Source organism: Podarcis gaigeae (genome assembly GCF_964106915.1).
Source record: "Podarcis gaigeae genome assembly, chromosome: 6".
Classification (NCBI taxonomy): domain Eukaryota; kingdom Metazoa; phylum Chordata; class Lepidosauria; order Squamata; family Lacertidae; genus Podarcis; species Podarcis gaigeae.
The window spans coordinates 49,088,087-49,110,318 of record NC_139682.1 but is presented as its reverse complement, the minus strand read 5'-3'; the positions used below and the strand labels follow the sequence as shown (position 1 = coordinate 49,110,318).

Sequence of the window (22,232 nt, the reverse complement as noted above, 5' to 3'; positions counted from 1 at the left end):
CTGCTCTGGCAAGCATACTTCCCCCAAAGAGTGGACTTTTTGTGGTAAGGAAAGTGATGGGGAAATGCACTGGAAGGTGTGGAGTAATACTTTGAAATAACATCACCTTACCTCCTTGTAAACAAACCAGGATGAATGCTCAATAAATAGACATCTTTACTCCAGCACTGGTGATGGGACAGCATCCTCCACCACACCTGAGGGCAGCAGGCTAGTTTAGAGGGCACAGGTCATCAGATGGCCACATGACACACGCAGCTCTAAACAGCTTGGTGCCACTACTCTACCCCCTGGAAACAGCTGACGGGTGTAGCACCCTCACTCAACCTAATGATAGCAGGCTCTGAAAAATGGGACAGAGATTTGTATATACTAATGTATACTAAGAGGCACACATGAAGAAATTGCTACTATAAATGAAAATAAAATATATCTCACCACTGTGGCGTAAAGTCTGATCACGTGATCAAGGTGTCAAGCTTGTGTTTACTACTTATGGGCAACTTCTAAGTTCCCTGTTCTCTCTTCTTATATTCTTTATATTTAAAAGGCTTGGACTGAATAGTCCTTCAAAGACAGGCCTCTTTCAAAAGACTCTAAAGCCAGATGTATGGTCAGCATAAGCCCGCCCCATTTTTCTGATAATGGCGCTTCATTTTTCTAACTTCCTGCCATAAGGGGCAGAGGAGTAACAGTTCACTGGCAGAGTACAGGTTTTTTGGCAGAGTACAGGTTTCGCATTCAAAAGGTATCAGCTGAATCCCGAGTAGGGCTGGGTGAAACTGCTCCTAAAACTTTGAAGAACCACGAGCCGCCAATGAAAAAACCGCCAAATAGGCACTGAATTAGGTGGACCAAAGGTCTGGTTTTGTACACGGCAGCTTCCTATGTTTCTACTTGTTACCGAACTTTGCCGAAATAAATTTGCTAGTATTTAAAATGCCGGGACACTAGCAGAGGGAACTCCCCCTCCACGCGCCCGGGAGGCGTGACTGCTCGCAGCCAGTCGCGCTGATTCAACAGTGCAAAATGGAGCCTCTTAACTCAAACAGGAAACCGGAGAGGAGGCGGCTCTGCTACCAAGATGAACGAGGTAGAACGCCTTCCGGAAATGACGCCGCGAAGCGGAAATCGCTCGCGCCCGGTCGAGGGACTGCCCGCTTAGAGGAAGGTGCTGGCAATGTTCTGGGCGTTTGCGCGTGAAGCGCCTGCAGGTGAGTGACTGCCTTGGGTGGGGCGGGGGGGGGGGCGAGGCTGGGGAATGGGAGAGAGGCGCCCGCAAAACAACCCGAAAGGGATAGAAGGAAAAGGATCGGGCCACAAGCAGGCGGTTTCCCGCTAACTGCCCGGTGCTCCGCCCTCCAGCTCTCGAGCTTGGCGAAGCGTCTCCTCCTCGCGCTGGTGCTTTGCAATTTCCCCGATCTCGACCGGCTCGCTTGCTGAGCCAATTCCCTGGCACATTTCTGTAGGGCAAGTTAAATAGGTTGTTCGTTATTCTCTACGAAAATAACTCCACACACACTTATGCCAGCACTTGGAAATTAGACCGAAAACACAAGCTGGAAATTAGGCCTGAAATCCCAAGTATGATCGCTTGAAATTTAACTCCCATCAAAATCCATATCACATATTTCAGAGAATGTTCCTTAGGTTCGGAGCATTAATGTCAGACCATTGTTCCATCTATCACAAGATCTTCTGCACTGACTGGTAGCAATCCCCTCCCCACTCCAGCCCTAACTGGATAGGACAGGGTTTGAACTTGGGACATTCTGTATACAGAGCTCCTCTTTTTATTTGGTGATAACTTAGAGCCGAGTAAGATTGTCTTCCATGAACATGGTCTTAACATTGAGTCCATAAGTGACTGTGGAGGCCAATCCTGGATTCACACATCCACAGTGGGGCCATAGGTTTCTGGGTGGGAAATGAGCATGGTGAGGGTTTGCAAAACGTGTCTTCCTCTTAGCTCGGTTCTCCCTTTCATCCTGAGTTTGAGCGTCTTTGAAGTCCATGACAGCAGCTGCCCAGCCACTGAGCTAGGGCTCTTCCGCATTATTTCCCTTTCAGAGGTCTAACATGGGGCAAAGTTCTCTCCCTGCACCCCCCCCCACCCATATTTTTTTCTGGTTCCATTGTTGTAATCTATGCATGGCTTTCATGCTTTTTCCTAGACTGAAGTTCTACACTGGTGCACAAAATGTACCAGTAGCCCATCTCTGCTTGCTAATGTTTGACCAAGTGTTATTCTCTCCAATCCCTTCTCCAGTTCCCTTGTGCTACAGCACTGAAGGCGGTAATTTTATTTCCAGTTCCTTTGGGGGCAGTTCCTGGCTCCCTAATCACAAATCCTTATTTATATTACTGACTGCAGTCCTAGCTATATCTGTTCAGAAGTAAGCTCCATCCAGCAGGACTTATTTTCTAGCTGAGTGCATAGGGTTGTAGTCTTGAGTTACATTTCCACCTCCCTTTCAACAGGTCTGGTGTGGCTCTCTTGGAATTAGTAGGCAAAGAGCTTGCTAGGTTTATTGACACAACATCTAAACCCACCCAGCTCCGCCTCATAGCTGGTGCAAGACCCAGTTGGGCCATGCTGATTGTCTCTTGTTCTGTTTGTAGACCGACCAGACAAGGTCATGGCAACTCAGAGTTCCACGTCACTGCAGGATTTGATTCGGGAAGATTTTTTGACTTGCAAAATCTGCTATGACCTGTATGTGGTGCCCAAAATCTTGCCATGTCTGCATACCTACTGCCAAAAATGCCTAGAGCCCTTGGTAGAAAATGGGACCATACATTGTCCTGAGTGCCGTCTGCAGTCGGAAGTTCCTGGAGGTTCTGTGGGGCTGAAGACCAATTTCTTCATTAATGGCCTCTTGGAACTGTTCCAGATGAAGCACAACAAGGACCTAGAGTGCACAGTCTGCTCTAGTGCTCAGAAAGTTGTGGCTGCCACTGCCCGTTGCCTGGATTGCAAGGATTTCTTGTGCCAAATATGTTCCCAGGGCCACTGCTGCTCCCGCCTCACTCTGCACCATAAGGTGGTGAACTTGGAAGAGTTCCTTGCTGGGCATTATGACACTGAGGTAAGATTCTTACAGGAATTGTGGTGCCAAGATCACCCACAGGAGGCGCTCCGTTTCTTCTGTGATACCTGCAGCATGTCCATCTGCAGGGATTGTCGCATGCTGGACCATTTCCAGCACAAAGTGGTGTCCATGTCCAGTGCAGTGCAGCGGAAACGACCTTCTGTAGAGCAGTTGATCAAGAGCTTGCAGGGAACAATTACCTGCATCTCTGAACAAGAGAAAGCTGTGGAGGAGGCAATGGACAAACTCAAAGTAGAGAGTGAACGTGTCAAGGAGAAGATCTGCAAGTATGTGGAAGATATCACTACTTACATCTTTGCCCAGAAGGACTGTGCTTTGGCAAAACTGAATGCCTTCCTAACAGAGCAGCTGGAGCGTTTTTGTTTAGCACAGAAGGAGCTGCAGAGTCAGAAGGACAAAGCAATGAACACTCAAGAGTTTTCTCAGCGTATTCTATGTGTTGGGAAGGACTCTGAGATCCTTCACCTGGAAGGAATGATCAGGACTAGAGTTGAGGAGCTTCAGGCGCACAGACTGCCACAACTCCAAAGTCAGATTCCAAAATTAACCATTGCCTGGGATGAACCCCAGCAACTCTCTGAAGCATCAATTTTCAGTCTTGTCTTTCCTGGGGAGCAACCCACAAGAAATGCACAGCCGTTGGAGCTGGGCAGTGAGTCATTGACGTCTCTGGGTGAGGAGAGTGGGGAGGTTACGGGCACTCCTTCTGATTCAGATGAAGACTCCCTCACAAGTGAATCTGACTTTAAAAGCTCTTTTTCCTGCACTGTCTGGAGCAGAAGAGCAGGGTATGCTTTCAGCTTTCAGCTAGATCCATCCCTCACCAAACAAAAGCCTAATATCACTGGGATTGCTGTTGTGCCTCACAGTGGTCAAGTCGTCCTTTTGGATCAGGCAAATGCTGAGATAAAGCAATATAGCGCCTTTGGCCACTTTGAGGGGGTGATTCCTTTGCCTGCATCTAATTCTGTCTTCTGTGGCATCTCTGTGTGTGGAAAGATCCTGGCCTGTTCCTCAGAGACTCATCTTTTTTTCCTGAATCTTGATGGATTATTCCTGCGTAAACTGCAGCTGAGGGGCTCTGAATCGTCCTATCCCCTTGCCTCATATGGAGACTCTTATGTGGCTGTTAGTGAAGGAACTCTCTGTTCCATCTCATTGTATAGCCCATCTGGGGCATGTGTTGGTAGAGTCCAGCCAGACAACTATCATGGGGGGAAATTCCTGTTCATTGCTGTAAATAGCTGGGAGGAGTTTGTTGTCTCAGACTTCATTAAGAAACAAATTGTGGTCATGGAGAAGTCTGGGGTTGTTCTGAATGTGCTTAACCCCTCAACTTCACTGCTGTCCAAGCCATTCAGCATTTGTGTTGATGAAGACAAGAACATTTTTGTGATTGATCAGTTCAAAGTGATACAGTTCTCGCCATATGATAATACTGGGAAGGTTGTGTTCAGTGGCCAGGGTCAGATGGGAAGACCCAGAGTCCTGGCCATTGATAGTAATAACCTCATTTTAGTGAGGGAAGATGGAAACACTCATGTCTTTTACCTATACGGTAAAATTGAGCTATAACTCATTAGAGTATGAATCAAGTGCCTAATTCTGAAATTCTGAGCATCTTTCTGGAAACTGAGCATCTTTCTGGAGACTGGCACTATTGTGTTAACTAGATATTGAGATGGGCTTCAGCCTTTACTAGACCCGAGATCAGACCCTTTGTAAGAAATGCTGTTACACTCAGATGAATATGCATTGCTCAAATCTTCTTGGTATTGTTAGAGCCTGACTTGAGAATAACGGCAGTAGATCAAGATCTTACATGTACCTTTAAACCATGCATTACATTCACACAATTACTATGATCTTGTCTTTGTTCAGACCTCTGGAGTCTGCTGCTTCAATGCAGATCTCAGTCGAAGGACCCATGAGAACAGGTGGCCAGACTTTTATTTGGAACCGACATTCCTACCTTCTCTGACATTGTGGTCATGGCAAATTTTGTAGATGCATCAGCAGGCTTGGTCCTTCATTCAATGAGCAATAGACCAGCTATTCCTTTTTTAATCTGATAATTCAAATTCAGACACCAGGGTTAGTGCTGAGGAGGTCTCGGTCCTACCATTATATTTACAAAGACTATGCTTATAACATTCCACTTCCTTCACCTGCTGCTGTGTGGACCAGGAACTATTGTGCCTTGCCATCAGATTGAATTTTTTTGAGAAGGGGCAGTGTGAACAAGCAACGTAGCTTCTAGTGTAATTTTAACAGAAACATGCATTCAGTGTGTGATTTGTGGAAATGTGGATGTGTTTTCACATACATCTTCTCACAAGCATTTAATGCGCTTGCATAATCCCTGAGTACCCATGGAATTGTAGAAATTCAATAATTCTCCTTGCATACATGTTCCTTACTCAATGCCTACTAAATATGCTGTCTTTGCTAGGGCTTGACAACTGTCACTGGCTCCATAAGCAAACGTGGAGGTGCTGAGACCAGGAATATTGTATTCCAAGCTTTTTACAGGCACACAGCTCAAGGCCCATGTCTTAAGATCCATGCAGATGTCACCTATGAATGGCCATATGCACATGTAGTCGGCACCAAAATCCGTTGTTGGTGAGCTATTGTCTAATCTTCCTGCTGTTCATTTTGGTAGTAAAGTAGTCATCCAGTTCTCTGACTTTCCACATGTATGCCCAAGGATGCACAAATGACTAGTCTTGAAGATGTAGAGCCCAATATCACCTTCTGCAGGCACATGTATTGGACGGTGGCCTTTCTGCTGTCTTTTAACACAAGGCCAAGATTGTTCCTACAGATCATTCCCTTTTTGACCAAGCTATGCTGTAGATTTCCTTTGATAGCCCTGTGCTTGGGAAAGTTGACTAGACATGTATTTTCTGGGGAAAGGAGACCAAAACCTAAAGAGTAAAGGGATCATATGCTGCCTGCAAATCTAGTTCCTGTTACATCTAGTTATCCTCTGATTAAACAGGAAGGAATTTTATCAGCCTCAACATCCTGCACCTATGCTAGGCCCCTGAGCCTCCCTTCGCTCCATTAGTTTTACAGATACTATGGCATTGTTCAAAGAGCAGTGGCCCAGAGTGCTTCAAAGCTGTTGCAGTCACCAACTGGGCTTCTTACCTTTGTCTTTTGGAGTTGTTGTAGCTTGACTTCCTTCCTCTCTTTTTCTGTGCCCTCCTGGAGCAAGGTTGGGGAACCTGTGGTCCTGCAGAGATTGTTTGGACTCCCAACTCCCATCAGCCCCAGTTAGCATGGCCAATGGTCAGGGATATTTGGAGTATCCATCCAACAGCATCTGGAGAGCCACAGGTTCCCCATCCGTGTTCTAAGAAATTGGTAACGGTTGAAGGTATGAAGAGGAGTGCAGGTACCTCTCTGTTGAACGCCATCATGCCTCATGAGTAGCCAGGGTCAAGGGTACCCCATTGTGCATTACTTTATTCTTAAGGAGCTGTTAACATTTCTGCAGTATATGCTTTTGATATTAATAAAATTGAATAAATAACCATTTTGTTGTACATTCTCAAGCCATGTGACTTGGAGCTGGTTTGTAGACAGTAGAAAAGTGCAAGTCTCAAGTTGCCTACTAACTTTTCACAAAGAGAGACACTATGTGCCTCTTTTTGCATATTTACTCAGAAGTAAGTCCCAGTGAGATTACTTCTAAGTAGGCATAGAGGTTTTTGCCATGTTGGAAAAATCTTGAAGGATATACATATAGTTTACTGAGTTTTTGCAGTAGATCCACAGCCTTATATCAAAGCCATGCCTAATTCTTGGAGCATGAAAATGTGTCCTTGGCTTTCACCTTTGTGCGATATAAAGAACAGGAATATGACTTTGAAGCCTTGGATTTGTGGGCTTTTACCTTAAGGTTTAATCACAGATGGTTTCTTTGAGGACATGTGAACACAACTTGGATGGCACTTATAGTGTGGGGGCTGGTAGGGCAGGGGTCATGGGAACATGGTCTGCTTGGGATGCCAACATATTATTCACTAAGGTATCCTAAAGAAATCTGCTATGACAGCACCTGGACCTGAATAGTAGGTGCACTTTTAAGTTTGGGCCTTGAACCAGTTTGGTGAATAACTGCATGTAGCCCACACTCCTAGCAACAAACCCACTACAATTTCTATACTTTATTTCATATTGGTTTTCAGTGCACACATGATCAAATGAGATTTAAAAGGGGGAGGGAGACTGACCCAAGCATCATTATTCCCTAGATACAGCACTGTATCTAGGGAGCTGACAGAGGCATTAATAGATGAGACAAATTTATCCTGCTGCATCGTACTGCAGTAGAATAATAATAAAGGACTGCTTGAGACTTGTATGAGTTAAATCTCTTGCAGCTTATTTCCTCTGTAGGTGACCTCACTACCACCATAACATTTCACACATCTCATTTCCTTACATCTCCTGTAAAGAAACTTGAGATTTTGTATTTGGAATGAAAAAAGCAAACATTAACTTGTTCCTAATTTGTATTATTTACTGTTGAGTGCACAATCTGGAGTTTCTTTGTACAGAATACCTAGATTCTCCAATTGGCATACTGATGGCATACACTTGTATGGTTTGTGTTTGGTATAAGGCCAAATTGTGATGGTGTAGCCTTCTGCCTTGCTGTAGTATATCATGGGAGACATTGCCATGCTTCTGCTTCTATTGTAAGCCTTTCAGTGATCCTGGCCCTTAAAAAAATTATATCAGCTGTTGCAAATACTGCCCTTGCTCTGCCTGTTGAACATCAACTCATTCAGGGCAGAGGCTGTGGATTCTGGGCTCCTTTATAAATCAGGGCTTGGGTCTCACCTCAACTTAAGAATTGATTTAAGCTAAAGAGATATGGTTACACTAGTGTGGGGAAACTCAGTTGGGCACAATTGTGGTCACAAAATAAATTGTACCCACTGATTTTTTTGTATCCTCATGTGAGTCTACTTCAAGACCTTTTGGGAAGGTGCTCTAGATAGAAACTGACAGACAGAGCAAGCCTACTTGGCTGTTAGCTTTGATGATTTCCCTTACAGAGAGGTCTAGAGGTCTCCTGAGTAAGCAAAGTAGTTATTAATTCCTCATACTCTATGAACTAAGTCCCCCAATGCCAGCTGTATTCGCCACTCATACATTGATGCTCATCTTGTATACATGCACACATTCTTGGTATCAATTTCCATGGTCTTGTTTCTAATCCTGAGTACGCAGGAGCATTCAAGCAAGGAAATGTCACTCCCATCCATGTATCCTGCTATCAGGGGCCAGTGCTGGGTAGTAAGGGTGTGTGTGTGCGTGCCTGCCACTGTCTTCACTGTTCTGGCGAGGACAATAAAACTGTTAGGATATATGCTCCATGCAGCTTAGTTCTCCCTCAGCCTCCATGTAACTATCCATTCAAAACAGAACTGTATGCATTCCATGATAATGACAATCACATCACACAAAAACAAGGTTTGGGCACCAAATTTCATTTCCGTATAATTGCATCATTCATTTTTGTAAAAGTAAGTAGACCTTGGGGCTGCAAAGATAAACATTAAGAGGTTGGGAAAATCAATATAAATTATTTTTTAAAAAAGAAAAAGGTTGGGGTAATGCCTGGTGCCACTTCAGAAACGTTGGGGAAACTAATTAGTGAAACGAACATTTGTGTGTGAGAGAAACACTCTATCCAAATTGAACAGCCTCTAGTACCATTTTCACTGTTGTGCTAGAAAAGCCCTTCTTTGGAACGTCGACTATTTCCACACCTTTATCTCCCAGCACTCAGTAGCGAAAACATCTTTATGTGTTGTGGTCTCTGGCCAACAAGCCCAGGCCGCTATCTTGGCAGCACAGCTCTGCAGCAGAAATTCCGGCACATTGCTGAGTGCAGCACAGGAAGACACATCTGGGCCAGGCTGGTTGTCGTAAAGTGCAAATGCCAGTCCAATATTGAGAGTTCAACCCTGTGGTCAAAGGCGGCGGCAGCCACTAGGCGTTTACTTGAGGGTTAAATGAGATTTGCTGTGCTAGAGGTAGGAGCGAGCCGCCGGTCGGCTGAGATGCGTCCCGAGATGGTGAAGAGGGTGCTGTTGTCCCCAGCGTCCCGGTTTGGAGGCACAGCTGAGCAACAAGAAGTCCACATCAAATAGAGCAGCAGGCTGAGCAGGATGATCGCTCCAGAGGCTGTGAGCACAATGCCACTGACAAACATGCTGGCAAGGGGGCGTTGGGCAGTTGGGTTGCTGCCAACGCTGGTGGTGGAAAGCACAGTGAGGACTGTGCCACACACCAGCAGCACCAGGGATGTCACGAGCAACACCGCACAGTCCGAGGCACCACCGCTCTTCAGTAGCGCAACTTGCTCTCGGCTGCGAATGCAATTCATGTCCTGGATGGCCGAGCTCAGCAGCTGCTTCAGTAAGACCAAGAGCGCCAGTAGGCAGAGTGTTGTGCCCACTGCCAGCCTCCATTCCCCAGAGCGGCTGCTTGTACTATAGAGCAGTGCAATGCCACCTACCCCACAGGCAAGGATCAGAGCCACAGCTACCCCATAGCAGACAAATGACTTTCTGGGCTCCTGGAACCACCATAGCTCCACATGTTCCTCCAGGATATTCCTCTGGATCCGGCTGGCGTTGGCTGGGGGTCTGGGCACACCCAGCGGCTCTAATTCAGGCATGCTGGACACTGGATTGGCTCCTACATAAAGGTGGGTTGTGCAGATGGAGCTGCCGCTTCAGCTGGCAAGCCTGGATGGGTGTGACATTTCCCAGCAGGAGAGGGCAGCACCCTTCACTTTTTCTTCCTATGTGAGGGAGCAGTGCCAGAGCCCAAAGCCTGCAGCCGGCGTATTACTGTATGCTGTTGGAAGCGCAGCACAGGAGGAATGTAGGACTCCTCTCTCTTGAAGCCCAAAGTGAAAAGCTGCTTCAGCCTTGTAGCTCATTTGCTTCCAAGCTCACGGGGATCCTGGCACATATCTGAAAAATGAAATGACGGCAAAAGGTTACGAAATGAAGATTGCCTCTAGAGAGGGAAGGGACCCACCTCCTTTCCCTTGAAACTCCACTCCCAGAGTTCCAAAGAAAAAAGAGTCATAAGGAAAATGCCACTCCCTCTGGGGTCAGCTAATGTCCATGCAAGTAAAACCTGCTTTTTATGGGCAGGGCAATAGCCCTGTCCATGCCTTAGGAAAATAAATCAAAATTCTGCACTTTGCCAACCCTAGATCCGCATGCCAAGAAAAGCAGAATTCTGCTTTCATAAGTAAATTGTAATTTGCACTTGAATTATCCATATGAAAACAAACAAACCATTTGGACAGATTTTTCTCGTTTTGCAGAATCAAAATCATTCTGTCATAGAGAAGCTCCAAAACTATACAGGAAATGCGGTTCTCATCTCTGCCTCAGCCTTTATTGATTTTACCATGTGCTGCACACCCATCTTGAGGACAATGTTATCTCCACAGTGCTTAGAATCATTTTGAAAACGATGAATGCTGTTATTCCTCAGGATTCTGAGTTCTACTCTCTGTGTTAACATCTGTGCTGGAGTGAGGCAATTGGGAATTGCACCCAGCTTTGCTTATGACACGAAAAAGAGAGATAGAAAAATAAATAGAATTGGGCAGTTCTTTCATTAGATAATGGTGAAGCGTGAGTAGCCAAAGCAGAAATCCAAGTTTTGTGATTTCTTCCTTTAGTTTATTTTTTCATATTTAAAATATACATGTTATCATATGCTTTTATCATTGGAGACATCCTCCAGTCATATTACTGTCACAGAAGCAATGAAAAAACTGTTCAGAACTTTCCAGTCAATGTTAAATAACTGTCAGAAGACTGCTTCCAGGCCCCTCCATATTTGAACAAAGATAGTCTAGACAAATATGCAGCTCTCTCATGTGTAGCTACACTTAATCTGTTTTAGGGCTATTCTTGCTGTTTCGCATGTACAAAAACCTGCACAGGGTCCTATTGTCTGTGGAGAGAAATAGCAAATGGAGAAATCCACTTTACATGTGTACTGATCAGCACTGGATGCTACTGAACATGGGTACATATCTGCTTTCTTGGTCCAGTGCATTTGGTTATGACGTCATTTTGATAGTTGCATGCAACACCTGGTTATGAACAGCTCTCTGGATCAGGGCCAAAGATGGCCTTGCATTAAATCCAGAACTGCTAAAATCACAATAATAATCATCTTATTTGTATGTTGCCTTTCCACAAAAGAACCATTTTACAAGAAATAAAAATGAACCACATCTGAAAAGCAACCGTCGTAAGAATAATTCCATAATAGCATAATAAACAACAGCATAACTGCAAATCTAAGAACATACAAAACACATTTCAGTACTATAAATATAGCAAGATTACATTAGCAACATTATACCTCCTAGCAATACCAAAAATAACAAGGGATCTTGACAGTTTTGCCTTGCTTCTCCATTCACCTCTCCCAAGATGTTGCTCACAGTTCCTCTCCAGCAGGTTTCCAAAGGCAGGAGGTAGCTGGAAACAGGGGGGAAACTAGGCTTTTCAAAGACTTGGCAAAAAAACCCAACCCATGCAAGTCTGCATACATATGCTTGTACACATACACACAACCTCAACACATTTGATCTTCAAAGGGCAGAAAATGTTCCCATACAGGGTCTTTCTTATCAGGTCTATTATTAAGATTGTGCTGAAATCTTTAAAAAGTTGTACAGTGGTACCTCAGGTTAAGAACTTAATTCGTTCTGGAGGTCCGTGCTTAACCTGAAACTGTTCTTAACCTGAAGCACCACTTTAGCTAATGGGGCCTCCCGCTGCTGCCACACTGCCACCACACAATTTCTGTTCTCATCCTGAAGCAAAGTTGTTAACCCGAGGTACTATTTCTGTGTTAGCAGAGTCTGTAAGCTGAAGCACCACAGTGGTACCTTAGGTTACATACGCTTCAGGTTACATACGCTTCAGGTTACAGACTCCGCTAACCCAGAAATAGTACCTCGGGTTAAGAACTTTGCTTCAGGATGAGAACAGAAATTGCGTGGCGGCAGCAGGAGGCCCCATTAGCTAAAGTGGTGCTTCAGGTTAAGAACAGTTTCAGGTTAAGTACAGACCTCCAGAACGAATTAAGTTCTTAACCAGAGGTACTACTGTATATTGTTGATTCACTTTGCAGTCTATAAATAGATTAACATCCTTATAGCTTTTCACAGCAGTGCAGGAAGGTTCATTAGTACAATAGCACACCTAATGTAATCCAAAGAAGTCATGACCACCAGGGATTCAAGAAAGTAAAGCCTACATGCAGGAGGAGTAGCACTGATGGCTAAGGAGATTTGGGCTTGAAGAGGCAAAGAGAGAGCTGGGTTTCACATACGATTTTTAAATCATCATATCCTACTTTGTCTGCGGGTTTTTAGTTCATTAGCACTCTGGAGAGAATGTGAGGCAAAGTAGCAACATTTACCGTATTTTTTGCTCTATAAGACTCACTTTTTCCCTCCTAAAAAGTAAGGGGAAATGTGTGTGCGTCTTATGGAGCGAATGCAGGCTGCACAGCTATCCCAGAAGCCAGAACAGCAAGAGGGATTGCTGCTTTCACTGCGTAGCGATCCCTCTTGCTGTTCTGGCTTCTGGGATTCAGAATATTTTTTTAATTGTTTTCCTCCTCCAAAAACTAGGTGCGTCTTATGGTCTGATGCATCTTCTGGAGCAAAAAATACGGTATAGATGATGCAAATGGTTTAAGATGATTGTTAATAAACTGATTTTCAAAACAATCTTCAGCCATTGTGGCTTTTCAAAGCTGTTCACAATATCCACGGGAAGCAAGTAATTTAAAACTGCAGGCAAAATCACAACATAAAAAAGCAGATAAAACAACAGCGCAAAGTCAAAAGCTTCAAAAGAGTCAGCAAAAATAAAACCGAGGGGCAAACCCACAATGAGAAGTTAGATTTTTGTAGTGTGCCTACACAACTGCAAATGATTACAAGAAGAGAGTAAAGAGGTCAGTAGCAGCTAAAATTCGCAGTAAAATTCTATGCATATTTAGTTCATCAGCGCTTACTCCCAGGTAAGTAGTTAGAAGACTGCAGCCACAAGGTTGCTTAGGAGCAAAGTTGTGGGAATGGCATGGGGAAGAATACCTTCGTCATGTATCCTACCCTGCTACCATTCAAGTAAGATAAATATTGCTTCTGCACGCTTAACACCTAGAAAAGCAAATCAGTTGCTAGAGATTATTAAGCAAGACAAATCAAAGTAGTCCCCAAATACCAGCATTGCTCCTGTACAAATTCTGCCTACCTCATGAATCTTAGTGGAAGATAACAGGCCTGGTTTACGTGCAGAAAAAAAGCAACCAAAATAAGCAGAAATATGCAATACCTTTCACATGACAGCTTATGAATGTAGGACTACAGCATTCAGAGTAGGCAGCTGGAAAGTTGTAAGTAGTTAGGTTAGAACTTCTTATCAATAAAAATCAAGAATGGTTTGGAAAACAAAAAAAGGAAAGGTGGTATTTTGTATAATACTAGAGCTGGTGATCATTCTGTGAAATAAAAGCACATTTTTTTAAAAAAAACGGCATATCTTATTGGAAAATACATGCAATATGTGCAAAAATAGCTGGTTCCTTAGATGCTCAGGGTATTCAGCATAATGAATAAATAGTAGAAGCTAGCAATCTTCAGAAAAGTATTAGCAGCCCCAGTTGCTACACTTTTTCAACATCTGACCACAAGGGCTAAATTGATGGACCTCATTAAAGCTACCCCTGCAATAAAGCTTCTTCCCAGTGGATACTTAAAATGAGACTCCATCTTCCACAGGGCTGATAAAAGATCCTTCTTTGAAGTGATCTTCCACATGGGGGCCTTCGCAATGACAGCCCACTTCCAATGAGGATTAGGGTTGCCATATTTCAAAAAGTAAAAACCAGGACACGCTGAAGACCCCCAAATCGACTTGCCTAAGATCCAGGACAAAGCGCCGCCTTTTGGAAATTCCCCCCAGATGTCAAATCTGCCTTTGAAATCCCAGTAATGTCTGGGAAAATCTGGACCTATGGCAGCCCTAATGGGGATGGGTCAATGGGCCCTCATAAGCAGCCCCCCCTCCAGGAATTCTAATAGATTCCACTCACTGGTGCTGCAGTCTGGGATCTCCCCTCAGCAAACTTGCCCCTGGTGCTATGGTGCACCTGTCTTGTAGAGTACCTGCCTTGTCTGTCAAAGCTTAGTTGCATTAGGGCTCCTGGATCAGATTGCCACAACATCCCTCAGCTGAGCTGTGCTCGCCTCTGGTGCTGGCAGCAAGGATAGTGGCAGAGGGCAGGGATCCCACACAGTAATAAAGCCCCATTCACAGCACCAGCCTCACATGGTTCCTCATCAGCATCTGCCTCTTGTCACCAACTGGCTCTCCGGCTTGTTGAACAATAGATCCTTGCGTCAAGGCTGCCTTAACCCTTGAGACCCAAGTCTTTGTCTAGGAAGAACGGAGACCTGGATAGGGTGCTAGGACCTTCTGTGTAGTAAGCTCTCCCACCCCTCTGCTCAGATGCAAACCATTTGTCAGTTGTCTCTACATGTAACCACAAGTAAACACCTTGCTCTTCTGACCAGCGGTGTACATTTGGGGGTGTGGCCGGCACACGTCCCAGGGGGCATAGAGCGCCTCCCGTGGGGTGCGTGGCAGGCAGTGGGGGTGCGCAGTGAGCGCCGAGTGTCCCGGGGGGCGGGGTGGCCGCGATGTCACCCCCCTCGGCACAGCACCTGGGCCGGACCACTCCTCATGCCCCCACCTTCGTCCGCCAGTGCTCCTGACGTCTCCCTCCAGGGAATCTCCAGGAAATGGCTGTTAAGTATTCCCATACTTAACAGACAGAAATGCTACTGTCCCAAGCAAGTGCATCCCTGCCAAGGCGACCTTGGAATATCTTTGCAGCCTCTACAGCTACAAACTTTGTTTAGAAGGACATTGAAAATGGCAGGAACAGAACGAAAAAGAGAGTCATTTTCATGAGTAAATGCAGTGCTTGCTAAATCTGCATGCTGCCCCTTAATCTTCTGAAAGCCACTCAGCTTCTTGCTGTCGACCTTTTGCCTAGGACTGACCTGTATTTTACGTACTGTATAGTATAGTACCATTTGTGACTTTATAGCAGGAGTGGGGAGCCGGTGACTCTCAGGATGTTGCGCTACAACTCGCGACATCCCACGAGACTGATGGAAATGGCGAGATCCACAGGCTCCCAATTCCTCTTACAGAGCAGGATAAGGGTTAGGGCCACAAGGGTTAGGGCCTTTACAGCTTGAGGGCCACAAGCCAGAGGTGGGCAAGATCAGAAGCAAAAGTAGGTGGGGCCAGAGGCGTATTACCATTTTAGGATATGTATATTTTTATGTATTTTGTTATGTGAATCATTCAATATGGTTTAACCGTACGTATTCTGTATGTAAACTTCTTTGAGGTGTTTTGGATAGTAAAGCAGTCTATAAATGGAATTTTTAAAAAAAATTTTTAAAGAGTGGACAGAAAATCAAATAAGTAGGCCTCATTCCACATATGAGTAGGCCTTATTCCACACATCTCTCCATCTCCCATCCAGACAAACAAAATCAATCAATCAAGACAGGCCTAGGGCATAGTCCAGCCAAGGCAAAGCACAGAAGGTGTGGGGTAGGACCCATGTGGGGTGTAGCTTAGGGAGAGTCCCAAGGCTGCATTTGGTACCTGGGCCTGAGGTTCCCCGCTCCTGCTATAGAGTATACAGTGGTACCTCGGGTTACATACGCTTCAGGTTACACACTCCGCTAACCCAGAAATAGTGCTTCAGGTTAATAACTTTGCTTCAGGATAAGAACAGAAATCGGGCTACGGCAGCGCGGTGGCAGCAGGAGGCCCCATTAGCTAAAGTGGTGCTTCAGGTTAAGAACAGTTTCAGGTTAAGAATGGACCTCCGGAACGAATTAAGTACTTAACCTGAGCTACCACTGTACAGTAATGTGAATGACTGAAGACAGCCCTTGTGGAGAGGGAGCTTTGTCTCCCACTGTCTAAGCTGGCAGAGTTTAAAGCTTCTTGCACGATAAAGCACCAGCTCACTCTCTTACCATTACACGTCTGCGGTGGAAAAATGCCAAACACTGGTAGGAGGATATGCTAAAAGTAGAGCAACACAATGCTATGATGCATTTTCATTACGATTTTTCACTGTAAAAGCTGCCACTTGAAAGTTTTCACAATAAATAAAATCCCTTACCTTCATCCTCTTTTATCCTTTTTTAAAGGGCCTTTTCACAAATATGGTTTCCCTGTACTGCCACTGGTGTAAGGGGGAGAAACTCCCTCACCTTGAGATGCGCATCCCATTGGAAGCAATGCAGTCCAGAGAAATGACACCTGCATATCTTGTCTCTGCATTGCATTCCTTTCAATGGGAGGCACTTCGTATGTGCATCCCAGCCTGAGGGAACGTTTGCCCTGTTGCTTTGGCAACAGAGGCATGCACACTCTTCCTCCGGCATCCACCTTCTTACAGTTTATTCATCCCCTTTTGCCAAGGATTGTAAAAAAATGGATGAAAAGGCAAGGCATCGTATCAGAGGGGCCAGAGATCTCCACAAAATGCACCACTACCCTGTTTCAGCTCAGCACTAAAGATAACTGCACTTTGGAGATATCAGTCAGGTATCAGGACTGAACATAAGCAGGAAATGTGGCTCATGGGTCAAAGTGAAGTGAGGTCTAATCATACGAACATCTTACTGTTAAAATCCACCACTATCTAAGGCTGCAATCATATGCACACTTACTTAGAAGTCAGTAGGGTCCAGGCTATCTTTAAAAGCCAGTTTAAACTCTTGTTGCTGCGTCAGTTAAGAGATCTGGAAGATGTTCAGTGAAAGTACTACTACTTCACAGGGAACTAAGGGGATAGCTAAAAATCCCTGCTCCTCTTGTAACAGATCCCCTTTATTCTGGCCAATTGCTTAACATCTAGATCAGTGGCTACTTCAGCCTTGCCTTGGCAGAACCAGGTGGTCAGAGAGGGGAGGGGCCTGATCCAGACACAGCCTGACCGTGTCAGGCCAAGCCTGACAGAGCATGAGATCACTGTTAAAACCATAAGGAGAACAGGCTTCTTCAGGGCACGTTGCCAGCTGAGGCTGCATTGATGCAGAAATCAAAGCTCAGTGACTTGTAGGAAGGCCAGGAGGAGTTGAATAAATTCCCCCACCCCCTCTGTGCATCACACAAGCCTTTCCATTCTACCTGTGTGTGAAGTTTGAACTCCTGGAGGAACAACCGATTGTACCCTGTGGATTCATGGGCAGAGGCATCCAAGTCCATGGTTCCATCCACGTCACTTATAGGCCAAGCCGGCAAAAGAGCAGCTGCATGCTCTAAGCGGTACTTGCCTGGGATCTGTGCTGCTGTTGGCACACGATGGCTTCTAACACACTGCTTGCTGTGTTTTGCTGGATTGCCTGCGGCCAGGAAGGGATTACAGCCAGCTTGGATTGTCAGCTATTCAGCATTAACCCATATGGGAAAGGACCTCTCGCACTCCTTCTCATCCCTTCCTGCTTTAGAACCGTAGAATTGTTGAGTTGGATGGGACCCCCACAGTCATCTAGTCCAGCCCTCTGCTGTGCAAGAATCACAGCTAAGTCTATGGGGCTACTGAACAAGGGCAGACATAGCGGAATGCTTCCAGGCACTTTGAGATCATGATATATTAGAATGGTAGAGTTTGAAGGGACCCTGAGGATCATCTAGTCCAACCCTCTGCAATGCAGGAATCTCAACACACAGTCCCCCATCCAATATGAAACCATACCAGACTCAGCTTAGCTCTGCAAATCTGCTAGCAGTTTCACAGGTGCAACAGATGTTTCCTAGGAAGCCATTATTAAATGAAGTTAAAATAATGGTGGTGTTGGTGATCAGAGGAAGAGTTGCATTGAGGAAAGACCCCATCTCCTTCCCACACATCCTCATATCCTGAAGGTATCTGAGCCAAAAGGCGGCACACCAGTCCCTCAGGAATGCCCCTAAATATAGTTGTAGGCTAACAAGGGACGAGCAGCGTGTATGTGTGGAATTTGAAGAGCTTTCAATCCCACGCCAAGCCTTGACTGAAAGGGAAGATGACAGTATGTAGTGGAGACAACCAGGTAATTGCTGGAAGGGACATCAGCTTCACTCACCTAAAGCTGATTCTTCACAGAAGATGCTGTATCAAGTCTTGTTTCTTTTGCCTAAGCTCTTGGACTTGCCAGGATGCTGGTATCGTCTTTTCCTGCTATTATACTTGACGGATGGGACAATTTTCAGGTTGTGGCCCGAGGATAAAATTAAAATAAATCTTCTTCCCTCCCTGCCTGCGTCTACCTGTCAAGCAACAGGTGCAAGTCCCACCTCCTTCCTCAGCCTGTCCTAGCCCAGGTGCCACATCTGATAGGCTCGTAGCATACACTGACCTTTGCCCAGGCAGGTACATTCTCCAGAAGGGTGGGGATGGAGAGACAACCTGCTGTTGTCCTTGGAAGCATTCCAGCCTGGTGACTGTGTGCTTGAGGGAAGCGGAAATAAGAAGGCTGATGGAGCAAGGGAAACAGGAGGATATACAATACAGGTAGAGGTAAGCAAATACAGGTTGAAAGAGTTCTACGTTAACCCTCACCGGACAAGCTCCTTGCCAGACGGGTTCACATTTCCACCCCCTAAGGAGCAGTGCAGTCACATTCTTGACTTTTGCTAAGGGGGAGCAGAGAGGCATGGGGCCATTTAGGATGCAGGGTGGTGCCAGGAAAGAAACACAGCCATTCTGCATTTTTGTGCACCCGTCAGGAAGGTAGGAATCTTCATCAGACTTCTTGAAAAGAGAGCTTTTCTTTTAGCCTAAAGCAAAGCATTTTATTGGCCTTTGGGAGAAAAAGTTCTGACTGGGCAGGATCTTCTGAAGGCCTTGGTGCAGGCATAGGCAAACTCGACCCTCCAGGTGTTTTGGGACTACAACTCCCATCATCCCTGACCACCAGTCCTGTTAGCTAGGGATGATGGGGATTGTAGTCCCAAAACATTTGGAGGGCTGAGTTTGCCTATGCCTGCCTTGGTGTCTAAGTAGTAACGGTATGACTAGGATAGTATGCTATAATCATTTCTAAAAGAGTAGGGACTTGTGGGAATATTGGCTAATGAATGGATCAGACTTTGACTGATGGGCAGCAAACCCCTTACACCCTCAAAGCCTTTCCTCCCATGATAGTTTCATCAAAATAAAGTAAGTGAATAAACAAGATACAGTGGTACCTCGGGTTAAGTACTTAATTTGTTCCGGAGGTCTGTTCTTAACCTGAAACTGCTCTTAACCTGAAGCACCACTTTAGCTAATGGGGCCTCCTGCTGCCGCCACGCCACCGGAGCACGATTTCTGTTCTCATCCTGAAGCAAAGTTCTTAACCTGAGGTACTATTTCTGGGTTAGCGGAGTCTGTTACCTGAAGCGTATGTAATCTGAAGCGTATGTAACCCGAGGTACCACTGTACTTGGTTTTTGGATTAACAAAATAGAGAGACTATGAACCATCTCTCTCCACCCCCCTTCTATCCATTAATTTAAGGTTCCCAAAACCTTTCAATACAGAGGTATATTTAAGTAATACTGAGTGGGTAGGCAAGTACCATTGCTATGGGACACTCAAGATAGTTGGTGCAACACAACATTCAGTTTTTTTGGGGAAGAAGATTGCATATGATATTTTCTAAGACTTGTAAATGCATTGCATTTCATGGGATTGAAGGCTTGACTGAATACATATTTTTATCTCAATACTCCAGTGCTGCCTGTACTTCATTATTGTGGGGGTGGAGAAAGCTTATGATATGTGGTATTGTCATTTCCATTTGATAGAGAAATGTGATAGAAAGAGAACCATGTATATGGTCATCCAGCAAGCTCACGTCAGAGTTCAGCATACCCAACACACGGCCAAGCAAAGTGCCACCAGGGTTTTGAGTGCTAAAAGATTTGTGGTTGATGGTGACAACAGCAGTCTAGGATTGCTTTTCTTCCTTTTTCTCCCCTACCTTGCCATCACAAACCACAAGGCCTGTCTTCCATTGGCTTCACATTTCCTACCTACCTCGTTTCTGACAAAAAGTCACAATTCCAGGTTATGCGATTTCTAAATCATGCTGAGTTATTGGATTCTGTTACTCTTCCCTCTCTTCATTTATTGTGTCTTCCCTTACCCGAGTGTAATACAATAGCACATATTCCTTTCCTATAAATGACAATGGTCATATCTTCAGTTGGAAGGATTTTTTGAACTTCTGGTAGGCTTCTTGCAACATAAACTGTCTGGTGTAATGCCTGATTATGTGCATGACAATTCACATTTCCTTCTATAAATGTGTGGTACTAATTCTCACCCTAACCCTATTTTCAACACCTTTCTTCTGGTTGACTACCAAGTTGCACAACTTATATTACTCTAGAGATACTGTCTGATTTAAACAGGTATGTTTCAGCAGGAGACAATGCTGCTGATACCGTGTGTGAATTGATTCCTGTTAAAAACATGCAAGTTTTATTTGGAAAACACTGGGTGAAATATGAAGACTAAGTGTGCACTGGAATGCAAAGCATGGTTTTCATAGCTATGTTGACACAAAGAAAAATGCTAACATAGCTTCTTGTAAAAAAAGAAAAGAAAAACCTTACCTTGTGATGCAGGTATGACATGAGCACAAAGGATTGTTATGCTGCCTCAGAATCCAAGACATGACTGTAAACATAGCTAAAACATCCAATAAAACCTACATTGCCATTCTGCCTCTGTTCCATGAACTTCCTCTGGTCTAGGAGTAATCTTCCAGCAAGTGCTAGACTCCAAAAGTCCCTTGGTGAGATGGTTTGTCAGCAGTGGGTTGTTCAGCAATCTTTTCTGATCAGGACAACATCCTTATGGTATGCTCTCTATTTACATCTTCTGAAGTGCCTGTGTGTGCATGCACCATGGGGAAAACTTCTCACCTGAGGGCAGCATTGCACCATTGTGGAGCAAAGACTTAACTATTAAGGAGTGTTTTAAGCACCTGTCAGAGGAAGATCACTCCTAGCTACCTAATAATTATCAAGAAAAAGATTGATTCACATCCGCTGCCATTGCCAGAAGAATTAGTGATGGACATACGGAAGAACATGGGATATGAATGATTTAGGAATTGTAGGCATGCATATTATTAATTAGTTCATAGAAAGCATTACATGTAGCTTACTCTGAAGAGCATCTGCCTTGTTAAGGACTCTGCTGATCTTCTAAAAAAGTTTCTAAAGCAGTTATAGCAACTACCCATAACATAGGTTATTGGGGAATTTCAGAAGGCTTTTGATTCGTAAATGCAAATAATTAAGAGAATAGTGAAACTACTTGACCCAGGGTGCTGCAAAGTCTTGTTCTGAGAAGTCAGGGAGGAATAACTTGAAGGGTATAGCTTATCACCAGCGCACCATAAATTGCTGAAGTGCTTTTGCTTTGTTGCCTCATGGAGGACAGAAAACAAATAGTTGTGTTGTGAAAAGGATACGTTACTAAGGAGATTAGATTACAGAACAGTCAGTGTTGGTATCCGAAAAGCAGAAGGCATATTATTGTTGCAAACACAGTCAGCCAGTTTTATTGCATTTTCACTGGCTGTCAATATGCTTCCAACTTCCATTGAAGGCCCTGATGCTTACCTATCAAGTCACCTTACCTACCAACACAAGCGTATCATGGCAAGCATCAGTTGCCCCAAGGTGGAATTCCCCAAGGTCCATTATTCTCCCTCTCTATTGGCATTTGGTGTGCACATGCACATGTGCCTACATATGCAAATATATTACTGTTTAGCCCTCAGTTCAGCCGACAGGTTTGTTGGTTTGTTTAATTAGATATGTTTATTTTGTGCTTTGCAGATTTTGTGTAACTGGTGTATCTATTTTTTTTAACACACACTGCTCTTTGTACAAATGATTTAAATAAATATATTTATCATTACTATCTAACACTCATGGGGATAGTGGGTCCCTT

General features: G+C 44.7%; 2 protein-coding genes across 9 annotated transcripts; one reads left to right on the top strand and one right to left on the bottom strand.

Annotated features, from left to right (window-relative positions):
- Positions 1-452: 452 nt before the first annotated feature.
- Positions 453-6,657, top strand: LOC310846152 (E3 ubiquitin-protein ligase TRIM56-like). 2 transcript variants are annotated; one of them, XM_083742245.1, is made up of 2 exons: positions 453-1,171; positions 2,623-6,657. In XM_083742245.1, exons 1-2 carry the CDS (start codon positions 1,030-1,032, stop codon positions 4,686-4,688), a joined length of 2,208 nt encoding a protein of 735 aa, XP_083598371.1. In that variant the 5' UTR covers positions 453-1,029; the 3' UTR covers positions 4,689-6,657. The 2 variants fall into 2 exon arrangements, with proteins under 2 accessions (XP_083598371.1, XP_083598372.1); XM_083742246.1 differs by having other exon boundaries at positions 1,108-1,214.
- A 1,950-nt stretch (positions 6,658-8,607) lies between these two features.
- TMEM125 (transmembrane protein 125) lies at positions 8,608-21,099 on the bottom strand. 7 transcript variants are annotated; one of them, XM_083742287.1, is made up of 2 exons: positions 20,981-21,099; positions 8,608-10,120 (listed from the first exon to the last, which is right to left on the bottom strand). In XM_083742287.1, the coding sequence occupies exon 2, from the start codon at positions 9,817-9,819 to the stop codon at positions 9,148-9,150; it is 672 nt and encodes a 223-aa protein (XP_083598413.1). In that variant the 5' UTR covers positions 9,820-10,120; positions 20,981-21,099; the 3' UTR covers positions 8,608-9,147. The 7 variants fall into 7 exon arrangements, with proteins under 7 accessions (XP_083598413.1, XP_083598410.1, XP_083598411.1 ...); XM_083742284.1 differs by having other exon boundaries at positions 20,882-21,038; XM_083742285.1 differs by lacking the exon at positions 20,981-21,099 and adding an exon at positions 18,364-18,570.
- Between the last annotated feature and the right edge of the window lie 1,133 nt (positions 21,100-22,232).